This window comes from Notamacropus eugenii, chromosome 1 (assembly GCF_028372415.1).
Source record: "Notamacropus eugenii isolate mMacEug1 chromosome 1, mMacEug1.pri_v2, whole genome shotgun sequence".
Lineage (NCBI taxonomy): Eukaryota > Metazoa > Chordata > Mammalia > Diprotodontia > Macropodidae > Notamacropus > Notamacropus eugenii.
This window is the reverse complement of record NC_092872.1, coordinates 78,672,315-78,696,935: the sequence shown is the minus strand read 5'-3', so window position 1 is coordinate 78,696,935 and position 24,621 is coordinate 78,672,315. Positions and strand designations below refer to the sequence as shown.

The 24,621-nt window shown below is 39.0% G+C and overlaps 1 protein-coding gene across 5 annotated transcripts in view; it reads right to left on the bottom strand.

The window, feature by feature from the left end:
* UNC13B (unc-13 homolog B) overlaps nucleotides 1-24,621 on the bottom strand; it is a 344,899-nt gene that overhangs the window by 176,967 nt on the left and 143,311 nt on the right. For 4 of the 5 annotated variants that reach the window (XM_072606704.1, XM_072606660.1, XM_072606674.1 and 1 more), the window contains 2 exons: nucleotides 18,049-18,122; nucleotides 13,469-13,526 (listed from right to left, as the gene is read on the bottom strand). In XM_072606704.1, the coding sequence (XP_072462805.1) occupies nucleotides 13,469-13,526; nucleotides 18,049-18,122 (132 nt within the window). Of the gene's footprint in view, nucleotides 1-13,468; nucleotides 13,527-18,048; nucleotides 18,123-24,621 lie in introns of those variants that run through there. The other variant, XM_072606684.1, reaches the window with a different exon arrangement.

Below are 24,621 nucleotides of genomic sequence, written 5' to 3'. Positions count from 1 at the left end.
ATCTAGCCTCAGACATTTTCTAGCTGTGTAACCCTGGGTAAGTCACTTCACCTTTCTATGCCTCAGCTACCTCATTCATAAAATAAAGATAATCATAGCACCTTTTCCTCAGGTTGCACATCTCCTGGCACATAGTGGGTACTATATAAATGCTAGGTATCATCATCTTCAATTCACAATCAGTATTTATAAGAGGCAAGACTTCAATTCAGGGTCTCCTGGCTTTAAGGCTGGCTCTCTTTCTACTATGCTTCCCTTCTTCTACTCAAAAAGATGCATAAGTATATAATATTTTAAGGGTGGAGCCCATATTTGGGGGCCACCTATATTCATACTAACATGGTAATATGGAGGTCGAATTGCTGAGGTTATTTTAACGCCAACACAATAGTTAATATAGTAGTTAAACTGTTATAAAATCTTGTCTGACACAATAAACCAAACAAAAACAACTCCTCTCAGACATCCAAAAGGGAAATAATATGTAACTCGGTTTTATATCTCTATCTATACATCTATCTTCTGGGGGCAACAGCTCAAAATATGCTACAGAATGGGGAAACAACTACAAATACTTCTGAGTCATTGCACTCTCTCCATAACTGGGCTGGAAGCTCCTTGAGGGGATAGAGAATAAGTTACCTAATTCTTCCATAGCACTCTATCCCTACCCTTATCTTATTTCCTGATGTTAACAGTGAAAAAGAAAAAAAACCAAAGTGCAACTAGGAATAGGCCTTTGGAAAGATGGGAATGGAAAGCTGAGCACTGACATCTCATTTTTACCTAGGACTTGCCATATATATGCTTTCCCTTCATTGTTCCTCTCAAATCTCAAAGCTTCAGAAAAGAAATCTAGAGATGGATGGTAGTTCTTCCACTGGGATTATGTTACTTTATCACTAAATAGTCTTTCACTTTTTTAAGACAAAAATGAGCAACCGAACTAGCTCTTGGAAATCCCTTAAAGATCTGACTGATAGCATTCCATTTACCACTAAACTCAATCACTGTGGTTTGACCTGGTACCTAAAAGCCCTAATTATTGCAAATCCACATGCGCCATAGAAATGAAAGAATTTTCCACCAGAAGAAAAAGAATGCTACCTTCCAGTAGCTTCTGCCAACTACACTCCTCAGTTAAGCTAATTATTTTTCTAGGGTTTCTGGGAAGATTTTATTTTATCCTTTAAAATCCAGTGGCCTTTAGGACAAAATTTCAATATTAAGTGAGACCCAGGGTTAATAGGTAAGAGGGAAGGAAGGGAGGGAAGAAAAGACAAAGAAAGGAAGGGAGGGAGGGAATTTCCTATTTGATCCTGAGGGTCATAGGGAACCACTTAAGTTTATTGAGTGGGTGTGAGAAGGTGATGTGGTCAGATCTTCACTTTAGAAAAATTGCTTTGGCAGCTCAGTAGAGGATGAACTAAAATGGGGAAAGATTTAAGGCAGATCCAAAGAGATATTAAAATTTCAGACAGAGGGCAAATGAGAGGAGGGGGTAATTAGAAGCAAATACTTTTGAAGAGGGATAGGGTCAAATGAGAGAATAGAATAAATGGGGGGAAAGATAGGATGGAGGGAAATATAGTTAGTCTTTTACAACATGACTTCTATGGAAGTCTTTTGCATAACTACACATGTATAACATATATCAAATACCTTGCCTTCTCAGTGGGGATGGGTGGGGAGGGAGGAAGGGAGAGAAGTTGAAACTCAAAGTTTTAAAAACAAACGTTAAAAATTATTTTTACATGCAACTGGGAAATAAGATATACATACAGGCAATGGGGTATAGAAATCTTTCTTGCCCTACAAGAAAACAGAGGGGATGGCAATAAGAGAAGGGAGAGGGGTGTGATGGAAGGGAGGGCAGATTGGGGGAAGGGGTAATCAGAATGCTTGCTGTCTTAGGATGGATGGAGGGGAGAGATGGGGAGAAAATCTAGAACTCAAAATCTTGTGGAAATGAATGTTGAAAACTAGAAATAAATAAATTAGAAAAAACAAAAACATTTCAGACAAAATGTGAGCACTTTAAGAACTCTTCAGTTCACAGCTTCCTACTGCCAAACTTTTCATTCATAGGAGACATAATAAAACACATTTTTATTATAGAATTGCAGAAATATTCTGGCAGCACTATATTAGAACCAAATGAAAACTGAGGTCATTGATGATTTTATGTCACAAATTACAATAATATTTGCAGGCTTTCCAAAAAAAAATTTAATCAAGAAAGGGTTAGAAGCTCATAGAAAATGTGTCACAAGAAACGTACAGTATTGTTAGTAGCTGTGCAGTTTCCAAAACTGGAATATTGTATAACTTGGCTCCCTAGAAACTAATTAGTATTTGATAACAAGAGCCCAGTTTCCAGGTTGAAATAGCATAATTTCAAACACAAAGAATGTGTAAAAGGTACCAACAAAAATAATGAAAAAGATCAGATGGTTGAAAAATAGAAGAAAAAAACGAAAGGAATTAGGATTATTTAGCCTGCAAGTCTTTGATTAAGAAAGATGAGCTCACTGTGACAGTAGTTCAAATACTAAACCTATTGTTTCAACCAACCAAAAATAGAATTTTTATTCAATTGCAACAGGCTTTCAACTCTTCAGGAGCAGATCTAGTTTATAAATTCTAGCCATAGAATCTGTTTCATCTCTCTGCCTTTGATAATTTCACTGTGTATTTCCTTTCTACCAAAGGGTGGACCAGAGAAATAAAAGAAATGAAAACTCAAATCAGTCCATTTTCTTACATGTCAGCCTTCTTGGTCAAAGATATACTTGATTAAAAGGTCAAAATTAATAACTAAAGTGAAGCATGGGATGATATGTACATTTTAAAAATAAAAGCCTGGATTTCTGTCTAGATTTTCCTTGTCTCCCAAATCCCTTAAAAAAAAAAAATCTAGAAATTTCAGGTACCCAGTTTAAGACAGAAGTGGTGATAGCTCTCCTCAAGAAGAATAGTTGCTTTCCTTAAAATTAAAAAAAAAAAAAGAGGCAAAATCACTTGCATGGAAGGAAACCTCTGCCCTTGGCCAGATATGTCTTAGAGGTGGACGTGGCTGGCAGGATGGGAGGGGGTAAAGAGATTCACTGATTATGATGGAACTCGTCATTGCCAGGAGCAATCCGAGGAAATGTACAGCATCACCTACTACCCCAACTGATGAAATCTGACATTGGATTTGACAAATTGTTCAGAAGCAACAATAAAAATCAAGGCTTTGAAGAAAGAGAACAGAGCAGACTTTTGTCAGCCCGTTGGCGTCTATGCAAGCTTCACAGCCTGGCTGATGAAGAGACGGCAACACACCACCTGCCGGGCTCTCAGGAAAGAACCCATACACCCAGGAGGAATTCTCTCAGAACCACCCCTGGGCTTTCTTCTGCAAGCCCTGCACAGAAGAGCTAATTTACCAGTTTTGGAGAGCAGACAAAATCTATGAAAGCAATCTCAACCAGTTAGGGCTGCAAATTCTTAATGGTCCAATACAAGACCAAAATCTATTTGCAAAAATTCCAATAAAAATTTGAAGCACTTCCTGGTCTTCGTCCTGACCCTGTATTACCATGATTCTCTGGCAGATGCTAACAAATTTAACAATGAGAAGTCTTTGCCTGATCAGACCTACCTAAAAAATAAGGTAAAATAAACCTTGGCCAAATTGTGACATAGTCCAAAGCCATCTGGAGTACATACACGTCTTCATCACAACTAAAATTTGACCATTGGCTGAAGGAGGGAGTGATGGTGGAAAAGAGTCAACCTTTTTAAAGCTGTGGAGACAAGGCAATAGGGCTCACCCTAAAAACTGAGCTCATCTCACCTCTAGGTGGATCCAGAGCCAAGTAGTCAAATACAGACTACCATTGTTTCTGAAATGAGAGTGCCAATTGTTTACCCTTGGGCTCCACCCACCAACCCTGTGACTTCACCCTTCCCTGGCCAATTTGAGGTACCCTGTGAGGTGACTCTGTACCAACTTATGTAATACAAAGTACAGAGTGTTGGACTAGGAACCAGGAAGGCCTGAGTTCATAAACTAACTCAGACATTTACTGGGTGAGCATGGGCAAGGTTACTTAACCTCTCAGGCTCCATTTTCTCAAAAATGGGAAAAATAATAGCACTTACTGTTGATATCAACTGTGATATCTCAGCTCTTAGCAAATCTTACAGTGATATAATATTATTTATTGACATTATTAATAATAATACTATCGTCTCCCCTTTCAGAAGGGAGGGCTTATCTGTCTTTTGAATTTGTGTCCCCAAAATTTAACATAGTGTGTTGTATTTAATAAGTGCTAAATACTGTTTTATTCATTCAAATAGACTTTCCCTGAATAGATTACCACCTACACCTTTGGCCCTGAGGTTTCTTAATGGCACCCACAATCTAAAACATTCTACACCTTTGAACCTTCCCTTTCTTTCTTCCATTCAAGCAGTTCCAGAAAATCACCTCCACGAATGCTTCCCCTCTTGAACTAGAAAAGAGCCAGTTCTCTAATTCCATTTTGTCTCATTGGACAACTCCTGTGACTCCTTTCCTCACCCTCCAAAATATTCTTAGCAGCTACTTGTATAAAGCATTTAATTTTAATTCTGACTCAGGATTTATTTAACTGTCTATATTATATGACCTTTTAAGCCATCAGGTTTGCCTACTCAAAAACTGCCAAGTTTTGAATTTATCTTGCTTTTTGTTCAGTGCCAGTCAAAGCACCAAGTACAGAGAGGTGCTTGATCAAAGCCTTTTTGATGCGATGAAGAAAAGGAGAAAGGGGAGCTGGTTTTCTGGGAGGTAGAGATATGAGAGCAAGATAAAGGGCGCCAAGGGGGAGGTCAAAGAGAACTAAAGATAAAACACAGTTATAGATTTAGATTTCTAACCTCCTCAGTAATACTAATCCTGAAAATAAATTGTTGAGTTAGATACTACCAAAAAAACGCACATAAAGAGGTCTAATAGCTGAAGGATCTCATCACAATCTATACCAATCTTCCATTACTGTTATGAACATGAATAGTCATGAAGTAGGCTCACCAAACATTTTTCCTTCTAAGCCATAGTTTATGATCTCCAGGAGCTTGCAGTTCAGTCGGGACATGACATATAAATAAAAATATAAATAGGAAAACAAGAAAACATGTAAGGACCACATGAGTGCTGTCGTTAACAAGTCTTCTAGAAAGAAAGTCAGAGATTTATCCCCATAGGCTGCTTAAAGCAATCAGGAAAGACATGCATCGTAGAGGTTCATTTGAGCTTATCTTTGATGGATAGATAGGAACCAGATAAAAGAAGATGATAAAGGAGGAAGGGGAGACTGAAAAAAAAGATAGCATGTTTGGGAAGAACAAGCTCCTCTGAGTGAAGAGAAGGTGGGCAATGGATAAGTGGGAGATTAACTGGAAAGGTAAATTGGGCCCACATGATGGAAGGTCTTAAATGCCTAAGGAATTTGGACTTTATTTTATAAATAATCGTAAGGCACTGAAACTTCCTGAACAAAGAAGTGGCACTTCAGTACTCAGTGAGATGTACATAGTAGACACTCAGTAAATTATTTGTTGAATTATACTGGTGGTGGCATTCAGAATGGCTCAGAGGTAGGGACAACCAGAAGCAGGGAGATGGGTTGGAAAACCATTGTAGTAGTTCAAATATAAGGTGATATGGTCCTGGACCAGAACAAAAGGAGGTAGAGATGTGAGACATATCACGTGGGAAGAATCAATTTAGTGAGTGAGGAATGTGAGAAGCAAAAGGGAGAGAGAAGTCAAATATTCCTCTGAGTTTGGAGCCTGGGTTACTAGGAGAATTAAAATACCACTGACCATTAATTACAATTCAGTTGCCAAGAGGAGAAAGTCAGTTTTAGAGGGAGAAGATGAATTCTGTTTTAGATTTGTTATGTTAGAAGCAATGTCAAAATGTCCAAAGGGAAATATCTAGCAGGGAGTTGAAAATCATAAGCACAGAAAAAGAACATTAGAGTTTGGAGAATTCTTTAAAATCTCTTAGTTTCTCCCCTCCCCTCCAAAAAAACTCTTGGTCAAACTGTGAATTTTATAGAAGAGTGAAGTGACTTGCCCCAGTGAATTTTTTTTTTTTTTTTGGTCTTTGCGTCCTTAGCACAATGCTTGACACAGAGCAGGCATTTAATAAAATGTTGTTGGTTGATTGGTGACTATATGAACCTTGGAGAATAGCCACATTTGCTAGAAGAGAAAATAAAGGCTGCGAAGGAAGAGTCAAAGATATTGATAGAGAACCAGGAAGCTTAAGTATTCATGAAAACCTAAGCAAGTTTTAAGTAATGTAGAGCTGACAGTGGCAAACACCATAAGGAGTGGGTCAAGACGGATACAGATTAAGAAAAGGTCATTGATTTGGTAATTAGAAAATCATTAATAACCTTGCAGAGAGCAGTTTCAGCAGAGTGGTGGGACAGAAATCAGATTATTATAGCTTAAAGAATGGTTAGGTAAGGGGATACCCATCAAGCGAGGAATGGCTGAATACGTTGTGGTATATGAATGTAATGGAATACTATTGTGCTATAAGAAATGATGAACAGGAAGACTTCAGAGAGGCCTGGAAGGACCCATATGAACTGATGTTGAGTGAAAGGAGCAGAACCAGGAGAACTCTGTACACAGCAACAACCACAGTGTGTGAGGATTTTTTCTGGTACTTAGAACTTCATTGCAATGCAAGGACTTAAAAAATTCCCAATGGTCTTTTAAGGCAAAATGCCTTCCACATCCAGAGGAAGAACCATGGAATTCAGTCGCAGAATGCAGCAGATCATTTTCTTTTGTATTACGTTTTGATTTGTTATATGATTTCTCCCATTCATTTTAATTCTTCTATGTAATATGACTATGGTGAAAATGTATTTAATAGGAAATGTATGTATAGAACCTATATAATTATAATTGTGTGCTGTCTCAGGGATGGAGGGGGGAGGTAGAAGGGAAGGAGGGGGAGGGAGGGAAAACAATTTAAGTTATATGGTATGTGATTGTAGAACACTGAAAATAAATAAAATTTTAAATACATATATATAAAAAAAAGAATGGTTAGGTAGTGAGGAACTGGAAACAGTGAAAATAAACAAAGCCAAGGCACCAATTTTACCTTGATCTTTTCTTTCAACATGGTGCATCTAACTAAAGAAAACAGAAGTTTATTTCAGACTTTATTTGTCCATTCTGCCTGGAATACATGTGGAGAATATTTTTCCTTCTTGACCTTAAAGCAGAATTGGAATTACATTAGCAAGGGGCTAGCTAGAATACAGTGAAAAAGCATGAACCTTGAATGCCATACACCAATGCTTTTGTGGCTATTCCCATTTGGTAGATAATCTTAGAACTGTGAATTGCAACTCATCAGCCAATTCATATGTTAGAGAGTTTGATTTTCATAGGCTTAATAGTACAAGTTTAAACAGAGCTATGCAGTAGTCCTTCCACAACAATTGAAGGCCAAATCTAATTTTTGACAGAGAGAAGACAGATTGATCAGAAGACAGAAGATCAAAAATAAAGGGAAGTAATGAGAGGAGGAAAAAGAGGAAGACTTTCATACCCTTCAATTACACAAATACATCACCCCACCGTCTTTGTCCATGAACATCAACCTTCAGCAAACAAAACTAAAACAGAACAGAGCCAAAACTGTTTGTAATCTAGTTGCTGTTTTCCTAAAGAATCTATAATCCTAAAGGAGGTGCCTGGAAATAGCTCCTGAGAATGGCAGAAGGGGAAAGAGTGTTAGGTATAATGAAAAATGTGCTTTATTTCCAGTGAGAGAACTAGACTTAAAATTCCAGCTTTGCCTCTTAACAACCTCTATAAGCATGGAAAAGTCATTTAACCTTTCAGGGGCTGTTTCTTCCTCTGTAAATGAGGGGGTTGAACAAAATGACCTCTAAGATTTATTCTAGCTCTGGAGAAGATATCATTTGTGCCCTCATTAAAAAATGAGGATGCGCAAACACAGGCCATCAGGAGCTGAGGTATTGACATCAGGGATATCATTAAGAGAAAAAAAATACCTCTAAGCCACACCCAACATGGCTATAGATGGGAAGGACTGCTAGAAAGGGAAATACAAAGTGCTATTTTTAAGTTTAAACAAGGACTGAGGCCAATGTTTAAACTGACCCCTCCCCTCAGTGTTGATGTCAGTGACAAACAGGGATCACCCAATCTCCATCTGTTCTAACTAAACAAGATCATTTCCAAGGGGGATTTCCCTGGAAAGGAAGAAGGGGAAAAATCATTTCTGGGATTGTTCATCTATGCCCCCCACACACAATTTTTTTAAACCACCACACCTGAGAAGATCTCTGTAAGGTGAATGTAAACCAGTACCTCATTATCCCTTCCCAAGTGCCTTTTCCTTAATCACTTTCCATTGGTAGTATCAGAACTCAACCTGGCATTAGAGTCCAGCTTCCATATATACCAGGAAGTTCAGGACCAAAAGAATCTCTTTGCACCTTCAAAAGGTCTGCAGTCACAAAGACATTGTTAATATCTGTAGGTTCTGACTATTCTCATTTGTGTGACTGCTGGGTGGTGCAGTGGATAGAGCCCTGGCCTGAAGTCAGAAAAATCAGAGTTCAAATCCAGCCTCAGATACTAGCTGTATGAATATGGGCAAGTTACTTAATTCCTATTTACCTCAATTTCCCATCTGCAAATGGGGATACATCAGAGAAGAATATGACAAACCACTTTAGTATCTTTGCCAAGAATCTGACACAACTAAATGACAACAACACACTCTCAATTGTGGACACCCCCACATATTAGTTTGCTTTGTACATGATCTTAATCAGCTAATCAGAATAACCCTTCTCGGACTTCTCTTTCATGCTTGTGGACTCAGCACCTCTCTTCTCATGACTGGATCACAAAAATGGCCCGGTTCTCCAACTTCTCCAACTGTGCCCTTCTGCTCCAGATCAATGGCTGGAAATCACCCTTTCACTTGTTGAAAAACTGCCACTGGCTCTAATTGATAGAACAGTCTTGCTTATGCTGAGTCAAAGTCTGCCTTCCTGTATTGATCTTCCTGGATATTTTACTACTCACCTCACACAGTTGATGTGAAGAAAAACATTGATGTTTTTCAAATGTTAAAACACTCTAGAAATATGAAATGATGGTACCGTTATTTTCAGTACTATCTAGAAACAGCATGACATAGAAAGCTGGCCTGAAAACCAGGAAAACCTAGGCTTGAGTTCTACCTATGACTGCGTGACCTAGGACTGAGGAAAGAAATACATTAACAGAAAAAGCTGGCAAAAGGATTAAAGGGCAGAAATACCTGAGTTCATTGACACTGAATACTGTGATTCCCTCATCTAGTTATGGATACTGTCTTTCTGAGCAGCAGGGGATGGTGTTACCATAGTTCTCCACTGAGCAATACACCCCAGCTTGTGATTACAGCAGATATAACTAGCGATTAGCTCAGGTACAAATCAGCACAAATAGAGCCCATACTCGTACGAGTCAATCCAGCAGATTCCTCTGTCCATATTTCCTGGTCTAATGAAATACTGGGTCCTGTTTCTCCACTCCCCCTGCAAAGGCTCCTAGGAAAATAATCACCCAGCCTTGCTCATCCTCCTCCCCACTCTTCTACTAACTTAAATCTTAAAAAATAGGCACTTAGCAAAATTTCATTCTTTCCTTTCTACCTGAGCAGGCAGATACAAGATATACAACCAATCTTCCCTATACCTCAGGTCAAGGTAATTGACAATACATCACATCTTCTTAGACTATCAATGTTTTCTTTCTATATATATAAATAAACGTATATATTTGTTGACTTTTTAAAAAAGCCTCTCAGTGATCTTAACAGCTCTCTAAGACTATAGGCTATACCAAAGAAATCACAAAATCATTATACATATTATTACTTCTGCCTTTGGGAAAATAAGTCTGTTCTCTCTTTGAGATCACAACCTTCTAAATATTTAGAAAATTACCATTATATTCTCTATCCACACCCCCAAGTCTTGTCCTATTTTCTTCAGGTTAAATGTTACCAGTTACTTTAGCTAGGACATGGCTCAAAAAAAGTCAAATTTCAACAATTCAAAAAACCAAATATCAATGATAAAGCACTATTTTCACATCCTTTGCTCTACTTGTGTGTCTTGCCTCTGGACACAATCGGGTCTTCTTTAAATATTGTACCTCCTTTCTCAAATATGTAGGGAATGGAGTAAAATTTATAAAAATAAAGAGCCATTTTCCAATTGATTAAAGGTCAAAGGATATGAATAGGCAGTTTTCAGAAGAAATCAAGCTATCTATAATTATATGAAAAAATGCTCTAAATCACTATTGATTGGAGAAATGGAAATTTAAACAACTCTGAGGCATCACCTCCTGCTTATAAAAAACTAAATACAACACCAACAAAAAAAGAAAATAATAAGTGTTGGAGGGAGTGTGGGAGAATTGGAGTACTAATACACTGTTGTTGGAGTGGTAAATTGATCCAATTATTTTGGAGAGCAATTTGGAACTATGCTCAAAGGGCTATAAAACTGTGTACCCTTATCTACATCCCAAAGAGATTTTAAAGTGGGGGAGGGGAGAGGAAAGACCTATTTGTACAAAAATATTTCTATCGGCTTTTTTTTATGATGGCTAAGAATTGTAAAGGGATATTACTGTGCTATAAGAAAAGATGAGCTGTTTTCAGAAAAACCTAGAAAGACTTATATGAACTGATGCAAACTGGAGTAAGCAGAACCAGGAGAACCCTGCTCACAGTAAGAGAAATACTGTAAGATGATCAACTATGAATGACTTAGCTACTGTGATCCAAGACAGTTCTAAAGACATGATAAAAAAATGCTATCCGCCTCCAGACAAGGAACTTTTGCATAATTTGCATAAATTATGAAATCTGAATATAAAATTGAATATGTTTGAAATTCATATGAATATGAAAAATGAGATCTGAAAGCAGACTGAAGCATAATTTTTCACTTTGTTTTTCTTGTTTGTTTTGCAACATGGCTAATATGAAAATATATATTTGTGTGATTTCACACGTATAATTGATATTATATTGCTTGCCTTTTCCATGGGTAGGGTAGGGGCAAGAAGGAGGGAGAGAATTTGAAACATTAGCAATATTTAAAAAAGAATGCTAAAAATAAACAAATAATAAGTGCATTTTTAATAAAAAGAAGAGAAAAATAAAAAAATGATTGTAGTACCTAAAACTGAACATTGTTATTGAGCACAATACTCCAGATGTAACAAAGCAAGCAAAGAGTGCAGTGAGATTTATCTACCTTGGTGTGGATACCATGCCTCTCTTACTGTATTTGCTATTTGGATATCTGTGCCGCCGTACTGGCTCAGACTAAGCTTCCCTCAGTAATCAAGCATCAACCAAACCCTACGCCACACTGCCGCTTCAGCACCTGTGTGACTGATTCCTTGAATCCCAACACAGGTCTGTACATTTATTTTCATTAAATTCCATTCCACTTACACAAAATTATGCAAATGAAATAACAACAAAAACAACATACACGATGACTATAATCATATAAATGGAAAGTACAACAATTGAAATTTAATAATATAAAATTATAATGACCAAACTTGATCCCAGAGAATAAATATGAAAAGTCTCCTCCCCTCAGTTCTTTACAGAGATGGGAGATGAGGAGCATATAACACTATATAATCTTAGGCTTTTTTCAATATTTTAGTTAGTTTTATTGAACAATTTTTCCCCTTTTAAAAAGTCTATGTTATAAGAGATGGCTTTCTGGGATGGAAGGGAGATTGGGGAAAAGGTAGACAATATAAAAACAAAAGACAGTAACAAAATTTTTTTTTAATTTCATTCCACTGTTTTACGTCAAGCTACTCCAAAGTGTAAGAAAAGATCACTGGGCTCCCTTCCTTAGCACCACCAATGCCATCCCTAAATCCTCCTCTGTCCCTATCCCACTGTGCCCTCAGGAACCCCTGCTCCATTGTTAGCCCTTCACATTAGACCTGTCCCCAAATGTCTATTACTTTATACACATTTTGTATATCGTTTTCTAGGTATCCACTGTTTTCCTCTGACAGGATGCAAATTCCTCAAGGGCAGGAAATGTTGAGACATGAGGCAGTACACAGGTGGCTCAATGGACAAAGCCAGACTTTGAGTCAATCAGACCTCACACACTTGCTAACTGTGTCACAACCTCTGTCTGCCTCAAGTTTCCTCATCTGTAAAATGGGTATAGGAAATACCTCACAGAGCTGTCATAAAGATAAAATGAGATGCTATTTATTTGTAAAGTATGCAACAAAGCTTAAAGCTCTATGTAAGTGCCAGCTATTATCACTATTACTGTGCTCACGCACTTAATGCCTGGCACATCACCGTTGGCCTTTATATGCCTCATGAAATGAACTCATTTATATAGAAGGGAATCCTAAACACAGGTAGGTTGAACCAGATGGCTTTTTTTATTGATGGCTTTTGTTTGATTTGGTTTGGGTTTTTTTTTAACAGCTATTTCCCAGTACCATTCCTTTCCTAATAAAGCATTCCCTCCAAACCAAGACAGACAGTGAAAATCCATGCAGAAGAACGACCAGGTGACAGCCTAAGACATATTCCACAGCCATAGAACTAAATGACCTCTGAGGTCCCTTCCAGTCCTGAGACTGTTGTCCTTACCAAAAAATAATGCAAAACCCTTCCTAAGAAAAGAATTCAGTGAAGGGATAATAAGGATAAGTTCCCTTCACTCATTCAACAGAAACAGTAGGACTGCCTAAATCCTGCATGTGGCAAAAATTCACCAAGGCCAAAGGAGTCATTTGAGAAGCTTTTCATAGTATTCCTTTAAAAAAATCACTACTCAACCCTAGTTCACCACCAGTATCATCGCCATGACCACAAAACACCACAATTTACAAGTCTCCAAACTATCCAACTTCTCCCACCATCCTAGTAGATAGTATGCTTTGAATGGGATTTCGCTGCTCCCCTCCCCAACCCTGCAAAATCAAGAAGCCTTTACTTGGGCCCTTACACAGCTCTGCTATGGGAGTGAGCAGAGCAGGAGAAAGAGCAGTGGGGCTGAGCTTTAGCTTTATCTCCAACTTAACAAAGCCTGCAGGTCATTTTTTTTCCTTTGTCATACGCCCAAAAGGATACAACCATTCCCTGCAGGGTTATTATTCCCTGGCGAACAACCTGTCCTCCCAGAGATCCCAGGGCCAACAGGTGGGTACAGGTATGCAAAATGAAATTTCTGCTGGTCTACTACCCACTCCAACTCCTCCCAACAAATGTAATTGTTCGTTGCAGAGAGCCAGGGAAGCGAATGCAAGGGTAGGGAGAAATTATATAGGGTTTAAGAGAAAACAGTTTCTCACTCACAACACTGGGTGGCAGCAATGGGCAGTAGCTTCTTCTGGCCTTCTTCTTGGAAGGAATACTAGAGAGAGGGGAAGAAAAACACATCGTGTAAGAGGTCCAACACATGACAGGCAAAAAAAAATCACAGCTACTTCTTCAGTATTCGCTTAGGATAAAGTCTAGCATTGAATTGAAATAGAATGTTCCATGAAATGTTCTCCTTCCCTCTTAGGGAGAAGATCTCTTGCAAGGTTTCTTCCCTACCAGTGTCCTATAGCAAGCTGACACGTTCCCAATGAGACAGCTCAAGTGAGTTTGGCCTTGTTGGGACACAAGTGTTCTCACAACCCTCAGGCAGCTGGAAAGGCTGGGCCAAAGAGGACAGGAAAGCAGGATGTTTGTTCACTTGACAGTCTCCTTCTCTTTCTTACCACCTCCTCCCCTGGTCACTCTGCAAGGTGCAGACATAGCAGGACAACAGCGGATTTCCTGGTTTCTCCTCTGGAGGCCTCCAAGTGAAGCAGGTCCTCAGAGTGGACAGCACAGTTTTCTACCAAACAGAGGGGCTCCCAGGGCACTGGGAACCTCCTTGTGGAGGTACAAGGTGGCAAGAACAAGTGATCCCCCATTTTACCTTGGATGATTCACCAGGTGCCTGACTACAGGCTATTTATGGACCAGGCTGAGCTCAAATGTCTTTTAAGCATAAACAAGTGAACATTCATCAGGCAGCTATGGTTGAGGAACCAATCTGACAGCCTCTTATCACCTAACAGTCATTCCATAAGCTTTCATTGGGTACCTTCTCTGCCTCAACTCTGTGCTCTGTACTCTTCTACAAAGGTGTTTAAGAGAAGGTCCTTGCCAGCAGTGAGCTTTATAGAACTCAGTGGAAAGGAAAAATAAATCTTGAAAAGCTCAACAACAGTACAAAAATCAACTAAGAACTCAAGACAAAAAAACAGGTTTTCAGAGAGCATTTAGGGTTAGAATCCGAGGCAGTTCACAAATAATTGTGAAATGAATGGTACAGACAAAAGCTAAGAGGACTGAGGAAAGAAAAAGAGCCCTAAAGGCAAGAAAAATCAGGAGAAGTTTCAAGAGAAAGGTGCTTGAATCAAAACCTTGAAGAATGGGGAGTATCTGAAGAAGCAGAAGGGACAAGGAAAAAAGGGATTAATCAAGGGCATCACATCTCAGGAAATAGTGGGGTGACCAGTTTAGCTGGATACGTGGAAGGGAAATATGGTAGGAGAAGTAGGTTAAGATCAGATTATACAATGCCCAATTAATCTTTAGATTTGTATTTCTGCAAAAGGGAAGGTTATTACTTCCTTCTTTCAGAAAGCAATGATCAGAGGCCAAAGACATTTTAAAATCACACTACATGAAAGTACTGGTAAAACTATTTTGCTTCAACTATGAAAAGCTCCTGAAGACAAACCTAATGACTCGTTCCAAATAATACATGGGCCTGAGATAATTCCCTGAGGCTCAATATAGTCCTGTTCTGTCCAATGTTAGTCATGGCAATTTATATTAACAAATGTTTATTGGGTTGTATAAGATGCCAACAATCCCTTCAGGGGAGGTTCTTCTCTGCCACTCCCTACCTGAGGCCTACTTTCAGTACTTCCTGTTCTCTCAGGTACTATTAAACAAGTAATTCTGAGCCAGAATAATAACATAAAAACCAAAAGTTGTTCTATCTATGAAAAGGTCTTTACTATCCACCACTCAAAGTTGGAAAATCAGCTTTGAACCTAAAAGATGAAAGAGTTCTAAACCCTCAGTATTTTCTTATTTATTAAGCAGTTATAAAGGACTACTCTGTTCCTACTCCTTACTGGTCCATATGCAGGCAACTGGCCACATAGGAAGCACTTCAGCCAGTTATAGATTATGGAAATTTGGCTTTCAAGATAGGGGTTCCAAAAGATCCTAGATAAAGAGCCCAGATAGATCCTAAATGAATTAGAGGAGACTGCAGGATTAGGAAAAAAGATAATATTGTATTTGAAGGCAGCATACAGCACCCATGCGCCACTGCAAAGACTGGCAGTAAAGGCACAGTGGCACCATAAGGCATTTCACTTGCCTCAAGACTCTACAGCCAAAACAAGTGATTGAGTTTATTATCCATTAGAGGAGCCTTGTAAATTACCTATAACTCAGCCCCTGTAACCAGCTGAAGTAGGTTAGTGTTAAAGAATATGACTTTAATTATTAAGAAACCATCACAAAGCGTTTGTTCTAAATCTAGGGAGAAAGGCCTGTGGGCTAACAAGCTCTCCAGATTCATCTCCATCAAGATGAAAAATCAGGGGAAAGGAAAGACAATCTGGAACAAGAAAATCGAAAGGCAAAAACGTTAGAAGATATATTCTCTATACAAGCGAAACATACTGATTTCAAAGACAAGATACAAAGACAACTTTAAGGATCATAGGATTCCCCAAAGAGCATGAAAAGTCAAAAAACCTGACGGCCATAATGCAAGAAATACAGAAAAGACTGCACAGAACTTCTTAACACAGAAAACAATGTGCCAGTTGAAAGCATCCAAAGATTACCTCTGGAGGGAGGGACAAGGGAAGCCTATGCTGTTCACTCTCTTATAAACCTCTGCAGTCTGGCTCTGGAGCTCATTATACAATTAAAAATACTCTCTCCAAAGTTTTCCTTTATCTGTTAGTGGTAGATAATCTAATGGGGTTTTTTCCACCTCAATTCTTATCCCTCCGAATCTCCACAGTATTTAATACCATTGGCTACATTTCTTGTTGGATCCTCTCTCCAATATGACTTTTTGTGATGTTGTTTTCTTGATCCTTCTCCTATTTGTCTGGTTCTTCCTTCTTAGGCCAAGGTCTACCACTACATGCAGGGCCACTGCCAATCATCCTAATCTACGTCTGGTCACTGTACTCCAGTGGCTCTGGAGGAGAGAATAAGGCTAATGACTACACACAACTCTGCCTCACTTTAAATCCAATTCACTTGCAAGTCAAAACACCACCCTCTGGATGTCATCAGTCCTCTTTGAGAATGAAGACCTTCTGAGTCTCCTTTGCTGCATCTTCATGCATGTCATGCCATGCAATTGTATTCCCCAAACCTCTGTCCTGGGACTACTTTCATTTCCATTTATATTCTCTCACTGGATGATCTCATCAGCTTCCATGGGTTTAACTGTTATCTCTGAGCAGATCACTCCCAAATCTACATATCAAAAGTTACACTTTCTCTCCTGACTTCCAATTCCACACCACCAACTGCCTATTGGATGTTCCAAACTGAATTGTACTGTAGGCATCTCAGCTCCACATACCCAAAGCAAAACTCATGTTTTCTCCCAAAAACCTGAGCCTTGTTCAGACGGTGCTTGGCACCACCATTCTCTCAGTCACGATACTCAGCTCCTCACTCGTTCTCACCCCACTTCTCCAGTCAGTTGCCTAATCTCCACATTATCTCTCACATGCTCTTCCTTCTCCCTGTTCACACCAGTTCAGAGCCTCATCATCTCTGCACTGAACAATGTTCTTCAGGCTGTTCTCCCTGCTTCTCGAGTCTCTTTCCATGCCAGTACATCCTCTACATGGTGACCAAAATGATTTTCTTAAAGCATAGATCAGACCATGTTACCTTGTCACTCAATAAAGGCCAATGGTAGCTTATAATCTCTAGGATTAAATGTAAAGTCCTTCACTCAGCATTTAAAACTGTTCACAACCTCATCCTTTTTTCTCAAACATTACTTTCCTCCATGCCCTCCAGGAGTCAGCCATACTTGCACAAGACAGTCTACCCTCCACCTCCATATCTTTGCTCTGACTTTTCCCCATGCCTAGAACACTCTCCCACCATATGTTCAACTCCTTATAATTCCTCCTTCAAGACTCAGTCCAAGTACCATCTTCTGCGGGATGTCCTTCCAGGCTCTTTAACTGCCACTGCTTTTAAAGTTACTTTTATCTTTGTGTGTGTTGCATATATAACTATATAAGGACATGTTGTCTTCCCCATTAGAATGAAATCTAGCTCTTTTCACTTATTCTTTGTATTCTTAACATTTATCAAAATGCCTAGCACAAAGTAAGCATATTTGTTTACTGAATATTTGTTCGACAGTTCAGCTAAAGATGGCAGAGACATACACCACTCTGTTTCTCTCTTTTCTGATAGCCAGGAACAGTGCTTCCCCTCCTCATTGTCTCTCCTTTTCTGCACTTTCCCCAGCCCCTGTAACTGGAAAGGCATGCCCACTCTCCACACTACTTCCCCATGACAGACAGGGAGCCATACTTACTCTAACTGCATTTCTCACTCTGCACAATTTCCAAGTCTTCTGGGTCAGGTCTCTTCTCTCTATGGTCTCCCTATCTCCTAACAGTTTGGATCCATGCCACCATTCAAGAACATTCACTCATGGCATCTCTGTTTTTCCTATTGGCCAAAAGCATTCTGACCACCAGAAGACCCATCTGTCCTCAAGCCTTCAGTTACTAAGGCCAAATACCAGGACCCCTAGTTACATTATGTAGGCACCCCAGATGTTTTCCAATCCCTCTTGGTACTACAGAAATGACAGTCCCTACCTCACCGTCAGTCCCCAGAGCATTGATTTGTTCCAGCTTGTGGGTCCAGTATCTGGCTTCTTCTTCTGGAATATCTGTCACATAAAGAAAAAGACAAAGACAAAAGCTAGTTTATCCTATCACTTGAAGTCAAAACAGGCCCAACAAATTCCCATTCTAGAAAGCTGAGATCTTGACATAAAAAACAAACAAAAACAACTCATGACTAGTTGGCTTGGGTTAAAAAAGTTTAATGCTTTGATTTAGTTTTTACATCTCTTGTAGTTTATAACAATAGGCAATTTTTTAATTTTTTCATAATTTTTTAAAATTAAATTAATTTTTAAATTAAATTTAAATTTTTTTAATTGGTCGTTTTTTTAAATGACCAATACATTCAGCACCATGAAGACAGAACATATAGACATCATCAAATAGATTGAGTCAACTTTGGAGATGATTCAACTGGGCCCACTTTCAATTAAAAGGCAAAAATCAACTGCAAAGAAGAAATAACAAAAATGAGTGCATTTTGAAAATAACGCACAAACTTCCTTTCTGCCACCAGTGACTTTGGCATGGTTCTGGCAATAGCAGCAGTGGTAACGACAATAAGAACTGTCATTTCTACAGTGCTTTAGAGTTACAAAGTGCTGTCAGATTCATTATTCCATTTCATAACAATTTGGAAAAAACCATGAAGTAGCCAGAGCAGGTATTATCGTTCCCATTTTACAGATGAGGAAATTGAAGCCTACAGAGTTAAAGCACATTGCCTAAAAGTGGTGAAGCTCGGACTTGGAAACCCAGGTGTCTTGATCCAGAGCACGCTGATCCTTCTAGGAGAACATGCTGCTTCTCCACCCTGGAGAAAACATTCTCTAAGCTCAATAACAAACCCTGCAACTTTTCAGGCTGGTTCAGATTTCATCCATTTCCTTTAATAACAGATGGTAATAATGGAGACCATACTAAGGATGGAGACAGGAAAAGTCAGGTCCAATCCAGCGTCAGACACTTCCTGGCTGTGTGACCCTGGACAAGCCTCAGTTTCCTCATCTGTAAAATGGGTATAATAATAGCACCTACTCCACAGGGTGGTTAAGGATCAAATGACAGAATATCCATAAAATACTCTGCAAAACTTACAGTGTTCTATAAATGCTAGCCACTATCATCACTATTACCGGGGCCTTTGACTCCTCTCTCTTTCACATCCAGTCTGTTGTCAGTCTATCTTGTCAATTTTAGCTTTACAACATCTCCCACCCAGCCTGGCGCAGGCCCTCAACACTGCACACCTAGACAATTGCAACAGCCTTCTGGTTATTCTCCCTACTCTAAATCATCCTTCACTCAGTTGTGAAACTGATCTTCCCATACCATAGGTCTAACCATGTCACCACAAACACACAACTTTCTTCACGGCCTCCCCCCACAATAAACTCCAGTGACTCCTGATTACCCTTCAGGATCAAATATAAAATCCTCTGCGGCCTTGAATGCCCTTTGTTTTTACCTTTCCAGTCTTACTGTCCTCTAGAATCTAGTGACGCTGACTCCCACACAACACTCCATCTCCTAACTCTGGGTAACTTAACTGGCTATCCCCTTATTCTTGGATTACACTCCTTCCACATCTCTACTTCCTGGTTTCCTTGGCTTCTTTCAAGTTTCAGCTAAAATCCTACATTCTGCAATAAACCTTTCCCAGTCCCTTAGTGTCTTCCCTCTGAGATTATCTCTAATTTATCGTGTGTGTGTGTGTGTTTGTGTGTGCGTGCACACATGCATCTTTTTTGTATATAGTTGTTGGCATGCTGTGAGCTCCTTGAGAGAAGGGATCGGTTTTTTGCTCTTTTGTGCATCCTGGACATTTAGTAAAGTGCTTGGCACACAGAAGGCAGTTAAATGCTAGCTGACTTACTACTTAGAGGAGATGAAATTTCATTAACACATCTGTCTTAAATATAAGTTCCATTAGGTCAAGGGACATTCTCTAGGAATCTAGTACTACTATACTTCTAGTACAGTAGAGAGTCTACACATGCCTCTTGGAACAAACATGCAATAAACGATATTTATAACTAAACATAAAGATTTATGCAAAAGGAAATAAGGATTATTAAGATAATTTTTTTATCCTACAGGGGGAGAGGAAGGGAGAGGAAAATAGTGCAGGAGTATGAGGGCTACACCTGGAACAGAGCAAAAAAATAAATAAATAAAGGTAATGTACATGCCAAAATAGAGAAGAAAATGGCAAATTACTCCAGTATCTTTGCCAAGAAAACCCCATAGAGAGTTGGTCCATGGGGTCATGAAAAGTCAGAAACAACTGAACAAGAAACATGCCAAAATAACCATAACAGCACTCTTGTAATAGCAAAGAACTGGAAATGAAAATGGGTGCTCCTCAATTGGGGAACACCTGAACTGTGGAATATGAACATAATGGAATACTATTATTTGCCAGAAATAAGGAATTCAGAGAAAAATGGAAGACCTGAATAAACTGACACAAAGCAAAGAAAACAGAATCAGGAAAACGATATACACAGTGACTACAGAAATGTAAAGAAAAGGAACAATAAAATGAAACTGTACTCCATGTTTATAACCATAATCTTGTCCCCTGAGGGCTGATGAAGACATGTGCCTGATTTCTTTCATTAGGGATATGGAAGACTATGAATGTAGAATGTCATCTGTGTTATCAAATATAGTCACTGTATCAAATGGCTACAACTAACTATGAAGTTTTTTTGTTTTGTTTCATTATTAGGTTACAAGAAAAGCCTGGGTGGGGGAGGAAAGGTGGGAATATCCAGAAATGATTGGGATGTATTAATGAATGGACAGATGGATAGAAGGAAGATGTTACAGAGAGCATTTTCCCAGAATCTCCTATATACATATGTTATCTGTGTTTTGAAACTGCACCTCTTAGTAAAATTAAGGATATAAAAAAATCTAGCACACTCTTAGCTCTACATTTTATCAAAAACACATTCAAATTATCCAAGGTACCCCCAACTAATTCATCTTTAATACTTGTGATTTTTCATAGTTGGTTGATTCTGTTTCCTGTAAGAGTTCTAAGTTGACAATGTTCAAATCTTTCTACGAAGAGATTCTTCATTCATTCGTATGACTTCAGTAAGCATCTCTTTGGGGGAACTGTCTAAATCTATATTTCTAGCCACAGTTTCTCTGTAGAGCTCCAGTCCTGCATTTTTCCTACATCGAGTTCAAGCCTGGCCCCAGTCATCCTTCCCTTCCCTCACTGACCAGCTTCATACTAACTCACTCCCCACTCCTCAATTTTCTACTTTCTAACCTTGGTCAGGAGGAGGAGCCCCACTATGCTGACTGGTGATTACCTCTATTATCCACTTATATCTGGGCCAGTTCCCAACCATGCCTCACTCTAGTTCTCAGCCATGGGCCCATCACTCTTTCCATTTCTTAAACCCAAATCCATTCAACTTTCATTGCCCCTAGGAAAGGCATATCTATCTACTCCCTGATAGCTTCACTGACCATCCCTATAACTTGTCAAAATGAAATGCTCTTCCCTTGCCACCACTCCTCTACATGTGGTGTGTTTTCCTCTCATCAGGCTATAAACTCCCTGGGGGGTTGAATTGTCTTCTCCTTTCTATTTGTATCCCCAGCATTTGGCAAGTGCTTAGGGGCTTTACTGTTCTACACAGCTGCATCTAAAGCACTTAGTCCATTCTTTCAACCTGTGCCTATTTTCCCCTGGGTTCACATCCAGTGGGTAGCCTTGTGCCACTGGCAGAGCTCACCTCAATGATATTCTTGCCAGACACCAACACTAAGCATCCCTTTGTGCAATTTTCCTTCACACTGCTTTCCAGTTAAGGATCCTGTTACTGAGGTTGACCCTTATCTAATTTCACTCTCTCCAGTCTCTATCTTTTCTTCACCTGAGAAAACAATCTAGGAAATCCCCAAGTCATCCCCACAAGGAACGAAAAAGCTTTATTGTATGCTATTTGGAGGCAGAGTCTCTTACACTCAATACCAGGTCTAAGTGACCCTTCCAGGGCATTAGGCAAGGGTCACTTTAGTTTCGTATGTCACTTTCTTTGATCACCATAGCCAGTTGAGTTCATAGACTCTTTTTGAGTTCACAATTCCAGCTTCATTATATCCTGCTCCTGAGCTAATGCTAAAATTGTCATTTAAAGTTCAACTTGAAGATGATTCAACCAGAGCTATAACCATGAGAAAATTTGGCTTGGACTGCTTTCAGCTCTTGAAACTTTATAGGTCAGCCAGTTAGAAACAGTGATATTTTTGTAAAACAGTATTGCCTTCATAGTCACAGAATCTATCTGTGTCCTGCAAGGTAGAATTCCCCATGGAGCTTACTAACATGCTTATTTTTAATGTTAGTTAAAAGAGAAGAGTTAGACTATGGATTTTCTTTAAAAGCCTGCAGTATTTTCATGTGAAAATCTTAACGGAATGTTTAGGAAGATATTTATTTGGCAAGCAAATCCTTTCTGATATTTCTCTATTCAATAAAAATTTCTTAAACACCCTCTACCATATACGTCAGGGTGTTGTGCTTAAGTGCTAGTGACATCAAAAACAACATGAGTCCCAGCCTGAAAAGAGCTTACAAAGTACAGAGGGGGTACAACACACACTCAGATGAAAACAAAGCAGTTTCATGGGAGAAAGAATGCTGAACACTGAGGGATCAGAAAAGGCCTAGTGTAGGAGGTGACACTGGTACTTTGAAGGAATCTAGGGCTTCTAAGGGGCAGTAATGAGGAGAGTACATTCTAGACACAGTGATCAGAAGCAGAAAGGGAGAAGACAGAATGTTGTATAAGGCACAAAAAGGTCAGTTTGTCTAGAATGGAGAGATCACAAAAGGGAATGCTATGGAATAAGACTTACAATAGGTGAAAGCTACATTAAATGCCAGGCTCAGGAGTTTGTATTTTATCCCAAAGGCTAGGGAACCACTGAAGATGAAGGCATATTTGTATTTTAGGACTTTCAATTTGGCAGCTGTGTGGAAGATGCATTAAAAGATTAAAAAAAAAAAGAAGAGATTGATGTAGGCATGTTAATTAGGAGGCAACTCCATAATCCAAATGGTAAATGATGAGGACATGAACAAGGGCTGAGGCTATGTGACTGGCCAGAAAAGGATGGACCCAAGAATTGGTACAGAGGCATAATCACACAAACTTGGTACCTGGTCGGATGTAGGGGATAAAAGAGAGGGAAAAGTCAAGGATAATTCCTGAGGTTGGGAATCTGAGTGACTATCAACATGGTAGTATCTTGCTCTCAGTCAGACTACACCAGAAGGTGACAGAGGCCAATTTAAGTTCAGTTCTATCCTTTGGCTTTAAACTTTTCTGTAAATTTGTTTCCTCTGTTAACCCTTCCTCCTCCTATCCCCATTTAGTCCCTCAAGACTCTCATCTAACACGGTCAGAAACCCATAGCAAATAATGGAACATCAAATTCAGGGAACCACAAGTAAGGCAGCTTGTGGAATGCAGAATACATGAAAGGAAATAGTATGAAGTAAGTTTAAAAAGGTAAGCTGACAGCAAATTGTAAAAGGCTTCAGTGACAAACTGAAGTTTGTATTTTATTTTAGAGGTAAGAGGGACAATAAAGCCTCTTAAGAGGAGTATCCTGGTCAGATCTACACTTTGGAAAGATTATTCCGGCATCTATGTGGAAGATGGATTAGAAAGGGAAGAAATTAAAAGTAGGAACTAATTATAATTAAACTATGGCAGTGATCTAGGTGAGAGGTAAGGAAGGCCTAAACTACAGTAGTGTCCATGTAAGAAGACAGAAGGAAACAGGTAATAAGTGTGGAGAGAGAATCATCTTTTCAAACTCGACCAGATGTGGGATAAGGGAAAAGGCTCGTACAAGAATGACTCAAAGGCTACAAACCTGGGTGGCCTGGAAGGATGGTGGTCTTCCAAACAGAAATGGGGAAATTTGGAGGCAGGAGTGGTTTGGAGGGAAAACATAATAAGTTTGGTTTTCAATAAACTGAATTTGAGATGCCTAAAGGATAATTTGATGGAGGTATTATTCATCAGGCAATTGGTAATGTAGATGTGAAGTTCAGGAGAAAGATTACAATTAGATATACAGATTTGGAAAGTATATGCACAGAGATGATAACAACCCATAGAAACTTTGACACGGTGTCAAATGTACCTGTCCTTCCTCCAACAACTGATGCTTTCCTCTTCTGTAATCTTCACCAGTCTGACATATGTAGGGAGAAGCTCAGAGATGCTTTAATTTTCATTTCTCTTATTAATGATTTGGAGCATTTCTTTATATGGTTACTGACAGTATCCTTTTTTCATTTGACCATGTATCTGTTGGGAATGATTTCCGTTCTTCTATATTTATGTTAATTCCCTGCATATTAGACCTTTATCAGAGAAATTTGCTTCCACTACGATTGATGATGAACATCAGTCACTATGGAAATATTGAGAGATTTCTTCAGTTTCAAAGTTACTTGTTATTCTCTTTCTGATTTCATCTAGAAATTCCATTAGAATG